General features: G+C 59.7%; 1 protein-coding gene across 1 annotated transcript; it reads left to right on the top strand.

Annotated features, from left to right (window-relative positions):
- Nucleotides 1–1,577: 1,577 nt before the first annotated feature.
- VDR (vitamin D (1,25- dihydroxyvitamin D3) receptor) lies at nucleotides 1,578–5,309 on the top strand (the record flags this gene model as incomplete). Its single annotated transcript, XM_010087810.1, has 6 exons — nucleotides 1,578–1,649; nucleotides 1,927–2,137; nucleotides 3,468–3,652; nucleotides 3,841–3,964; nucleotides 4,498–4,669; nucleotides 5,158–5,309. Coding segments are annotated over exons 1-6 (916 nt in total), but the record flags the coding sequence as incomplete, so codon positions are not given.
- Nucleotides 5,310–5,481: the final 172 nt, after the last annotated feature.

The raw sequence follows: 5,481 nt of genomic DNA on the forward strand, positions 1-5,481 counted from the left end.
AGCAGGAATAAGAGTGGGAGATCGGGATAAAGAGTAGGAATAAGAGCGAATTGGGGGTTAATTGGGGCTCTGGTGCAGGCAGACCCTTCTCCATCCCCGCAGCGTGGGCTGGCTGGCTGGGCTGGATATTTTTAGACGTCGCCTCCAGCCCAAACCACTCAGGGCTGAGATTTGTGGCAGCGTGGCCATGCTGGGGGTCCCTTCCCTGTCCCACGGTCCGAATTTGGGGACAGCCGAACCCACGGACCAGACGCCGCGGCGATGGGCTGGAGGAGCTCGGCGGGGAGGCGCAGGGATGACATGTGTTCCAACTCTTACGGAGCAAAAACCCGCAGCCGCCAGCGCTCCCCGGGGAGCTGGGGACAGCGTCGGGGTGGCCGCTGTCCCCCAAGGAGGTGGGAGCTGGAGGGCAGCCGAGGTTACGGAGGTACGGCCCCGCCGCAACGCCTGGGCTCCCCCCGTGCTGTCTGCCGCCAGCGTTAGCAAATAGTTGTGGGTTTGTGTCTCCTCTGCGCGGGGTAAAGCGCAGGGTAAGCTTGCGGGGCGAGAGATCGGTGGAGGAAAAATCCACCCGGGGTTCGGGAACGCTCCTTTCGCCGCTCTCGGGAGCGGGTTCCCCTCGGATGGCTCCAACCTCGGGATGCCTCGGCTGCCCCGTCCGCTCGCCTCCGGCTTTTCCCAGGGTGATGCTCAGCACGAGTGAACTTTGAAGCAGGATGAAGGATTCGTTGCTGGACTATCCTGCCTGCTTTCTCCCTGTTTAAGGTGAAAAAATCCTGAATTTATCCCTTTCGCCCTGCGAAAGTGGCTTTTTCCAGCTGCCTGGAGCTCGGGAAGGGATGTCCAGCCAAAGCACGAGGCGTCAGATGGACCCGGAGCCTGCAGCCACCCCAAACCTTTGGGAGATTCCCCTCTCAGCATCTCTGCCCCTTCTCCCCCCACCTTTAAGAGCTCTCCAGTGTCAGCAGGATATTCACGCGGGGACGGGACAGGTTGTCCTCCCTGCGTGATCTGAAGGTGAAGATAAATTGTGCATCACCACATCCAGCAGCCGGAGGGACCCACGGTCTCATGGCGTTGAATTTATTCTCCCCCTCCCACCTGATTTCCTGCTGGGGACATTTTTTCAGCTTGTCCCAGTGCCAATCAGCTGGGAATCGGTGAATCCCCTTGGGAGGTCCCCAGCCATGTCCTGGGGTGGTTTATCCCCCTGCAGCCGGGTCCTCGGGCGTCAGTGGAGGTGGTTGTGGCTGAGTCCCCTCCCCGGTTCGGCAGCGAGGTCTGTGGCTTGCCTGGGGTCAGCGCCCCGTGGACTTTCTCTCCCTTTTTCCCAGGAAAAGCCTTGCTGGGATCTCGTAGTCACGAGCAGCTGATGCTCAGCATCCTCACCCCGAGGCTCCCTCGATGATCTCAGCGCTGAAAATCCCCAAAGGGGAGGAGGCAAAAAAAAAAGAAAAACCCCAAACCATCATCTCAGAGCCAGGGAGAGGGGGGGAATTCCCTGAACCGGGCAGGATTGGGGTGGGGATGCTCGGGGGAGCCGGCGGGGTTTCGGTTGGGTAGGGTGGGACCCCGGGATGATGGTGAGCGAGGAGAGGGAGCGTTTCCAGCTCTCCTCCGCTTCCCTGAATGGGCGGCGACGCTCAAAAGTGAGAAAAGTCCCCGGTGCTCCCAACGTGGAATGTGTCCTTCCCCGGGACCCACGCTGACGCCGGAGACTGGCCGAGAGGTGAAGGGGAAGGGAAGAGCCGTGGCAGCCAAAGCTGCTGCTGGAGGGGGGGTTTTTGCTCCACTCACCCCCGGGGCTGGATGGTGTCCCCAGCTCCAGCACCCGCCCTTCAACCTTCAATGAAATGCTCCAGCGACACCCAGTGAACGTATTTCACGCCCCAAATTTCCTAAATTTCAAATTTGCTTTATCTTTAGCTGCTCTTTCCTTGCCTGACGGAGCGAGTCTGCCTCCGTGCTGCTCCGTACCGTCCCCCAGCGCGTCCCAGCGCCTGGTTTTTGGCAGGATTGCAGGATTGCATCCTCACCCGCCGGCTGTATCCCCGTGCGCCGCCCTCGGTGTCGGCCGCGGTTTTCCCCGCTGCCCTCGCGGTGTCTGGCGCAGAGGGCCAGCGTCTGTCTGGAAGCGGTGGGCAGATGGTATCTCAGCCTCCGCACGGACTTGGGGTCAGGGCAGCCCACAAACGCTGGTTGTGCCAGGAGCCTGTGGCTGGGCGGCTCCAGCGCAGGGGTTTTCGGGAGGAGATCGGGGCCGCAGGAGCCAGGATTGTGAGCAGAAGGTGCTGGTGCTGAGCCACTTCCCGGTCCTGTATTCGCCCAGGGAGGTGCTGGGCAACATCCATCCTTCCAGCAGGACACAGGAAATGAGTCGAATCCATTTTCCCCAGGATTTTATAAAGCAGGCGAGTTGCCATCCCTCATCCATCCATCCCTCATCCATCCATCCATCCCTTGTCCATCCATCCATCTGTCCATCCATCCATCCCTCATCCGTCCATCCATCCCTCATCCATCTATCCATCCCTCATCTACCCATCCATCCCTTGTCCGTCCATCCATCCCTCATCCATCCATCTCTCATCCATCCATCTGTCTGTCCATCCATCCATCTGTCCATCCATCCATCCCTCATCCGTCCATCCATCCCTCATCCATCTATCCATCCCTCATCTACCCATCCATCCCTTGTCCGTCCATCCATCCCTCATCCATCCATCTGTCCATCCATCCATTTGTCCATCCATCCATCCCTGTCCATCCGTCTGTCCATCCATCCCTCATCCATTCCTCATCCATCCATCCATCCATCCCTCATCCATGCCTTGTCCATCCATCCCTCATCCATCCATCCATCCCCCATCCATCCATCTATCTGTCTGCCCATCCCTCTCTCCATCCATCCATCTCTCATCCATCCATCCATCCCCCATCCATCCATCTATCTGTCTGCCCATCCCTCTCTCCATCCATCCATCTCTCATCCATCCATCCATCCCCCATCCATCCATCTATCTGTCTGCCCATCCCTCTCTCCATCCATCCATCTCTCATCCATCCATCCATCCCCCATCCATCCATCTATCTGTCTGCCCATCCCTCTCTCCATCCATCCATCTCTCATCCATCCATCCATCCATCCACCGGTCCGACCAACAAGCCATTCCTCCGGCCCGGCCGAGCAAAGCGCGTTCCAGGTTTGCTTCTCCCAGAAGGATTCCACTGGGAATGTGGACAACCTGTGGACCTGCCTGCGGATGCTCCTGTTCCCAAATCAAACGGGAGAAACTCCGCGTATCCCCCGCACCCGAAAAGCACCTGGGGGGGTTATCAACCCGTCGGGGGGAGTGGTGACCCAGGGCCGGGAGCAGGACAGGGTTAATGAAGGCTTAATAATTAGCAGCAAGGTGATGGGGGGGTCGCTGCGATCCCCGGTTGCTGACCCTTTCCCCTCCCCGCAGTCATCCTGACGGACGAGGAGGTTCAGCGGAAGCGCGAGATGATCCTGAAGCGCAAGGAGGAGGAAGCGCTGAAGGAGAGCCTGAAGCCCAAACTCTCGGAGGAGCAGCAGAAAGTCATCGACATCCTCCTGGAGGCTCATCGCAAAACCTACGACCCCACCTACGCTGACTTCACCAAGTTTCGGGTACGGCCGGGGCCACGCCAGCCCCGATTCTTCCCGGGCGCAGGACCGGGCGGTTCCCACCGGGATGCCCCAAACCCACGTCAGCCCAGGATGAGTGAAAGATCCCCGAGCAAAACCTCGGTGCTGTTGGGAGCAGGGGAATCATCTCCTCCCCCAGTCCCTTCCTTACGCGCTCCTCTCTCCTCCAGCCTCCAGTGAGGAGCAAACCCAGCAACAGGGGAGCAGCCAGGTCCTCCTCCATCCTCACCCAGGACTTGTCGTCGGAGGATTCCACCGACCTCTTCGGCTCCGACGCCTTCGGCACCTTTCCAGGTACGGCGCTCACCTCCCCGTGGGCGAGCGTTACCTAAACCTGGCCACTTAGAGCCTCGTTTTACCTCTGCTGGGGGGCTCATTTCACTATAAAACCCTCCTGGGGGTGTTGCGAAGGTTTTTTGCGAGCAAAAAAATATCACAAAGTTCTTGGCTGGACCGTGAGCGTGCAGATCTCCGAGCCCCCAGGATGGGCGAGAGGCGCGACCGCGGGCGCTGGGCTGCGTCGTGGCTGCGGTGGGAACCAGAGGATCAGGATGGGTAGGGCTGGGAAGGACCTGAGGGATCATCGTAGGCTCTGTCGCGGCACAGGAGAGGCGTTAAAGGTCCCGGCACAAAAAAAAATTGGGATGGGGTTAGCAGCCAGCTAAGGACTGAACCCGCTGTCCCAGCCCCTTTCCCCGTGTCCCGGCGTCTAACGGCGACGCGGAGCCCTCCCGGCAGGATGGACGCCGCTCCGCCGCGGGCTGGCACAGGTCCCCTCGCCCGTCACATCCAGCCGAGGGACCCCCTGACCGTCTCCCTCTCCGCAGAGCCCGTGGAGCCCCAGGTGTTTCCCAGCCTGGATCTCTCCGAGGAGCCCGACGAGAGCTCCTCCGTCAACCTCGACCTCTCCCACCTCTCCATGCTCCCGCACTTGGCCGACCTGGTCAGCTACAGCATCCAGAAGGTGATCGGCTTCGCCAAAATGATCCCGGGGTTCAGGTGAGACGTTCGCTCCCGCGTCCCCGTCTCCGTGGGGATGGTTTTTCCGCTCCCGGGAATCCCACCCTGCCCTTCCCAGACACGGTTCATTTTTTTTCTCTGTTTCATCTTCACAGCTGTCCCTCAGGCTCTCTTCCCTTCCCAGGTCTGTTCCTATTTTCACATTTTCTGTCTCTCCTCCTTCCCGGGGTTCCTCCTCTTCTATCTTGACCCTGATTCACCCAGATTCCATCAGAAAAAAAAAAAGCTCAAAGCCACGGGAGCCGTCCCCATCCTGGTTTCTGAAGGATTTCAGCTCCTCTTTGACTCCAGGCTGGTGCTGCCGCTCAATCGTCGCTGCAGAAATCCCTGCTGCTAAATTAAAAAAAAAAAAAAAATTGGGGGTGAGGGAGAAGCTGGGGTGTCCCCAGCAAAGGGACAAGAAGGGGCGGCGCGGGCTCTTCCCTTGTCAGCAGCTGGGTCTCACGTCCCCCCTTGCCCCCGCGCAGGGAGCTGGCAGCAGAGGACCAGATCGCCCTCCTGAAATCCAGCGCCATCGAGGTGATCATGCTGCGCTCCAACCAGTCCTTCACCCTGGAGGACATGACCTGGACCTGCGGCAGCAACGACTTCAAGTATCGCGTCAGCGACGTCACCCAGGGTAAAGGCTGCCGGCCGGGAAATGTCACCCCAGCCTTCCGTGCAGACGTGAAAATCCCACCCGGAGTAGTCTGGAAGCAGGGATGCGTTGGCAGAGATCCCCAGTGAGATCCCAGGGGAGAGAGTGATGCTGGATCCTCACCCCAAGGGCAGGGATCCCAGGGAACCAGGGG

This window comes from Pterocles gutturalis, unplaced genomic scaffold (genome assembly GCF_000699245.1).
Source record: "Pterocles gutturalis isolate BGI_N339 unplaced genomic scaffold, ASM69924v1 scaffold32596, whole genome shotgun sequence".
Classification (NCBI taxonomy): Eukaryota; Metazoa; Chordata; class Aves; order Pterocliformes; family Pteroclidae; genus Pterocles; species Pterocles gutturalis.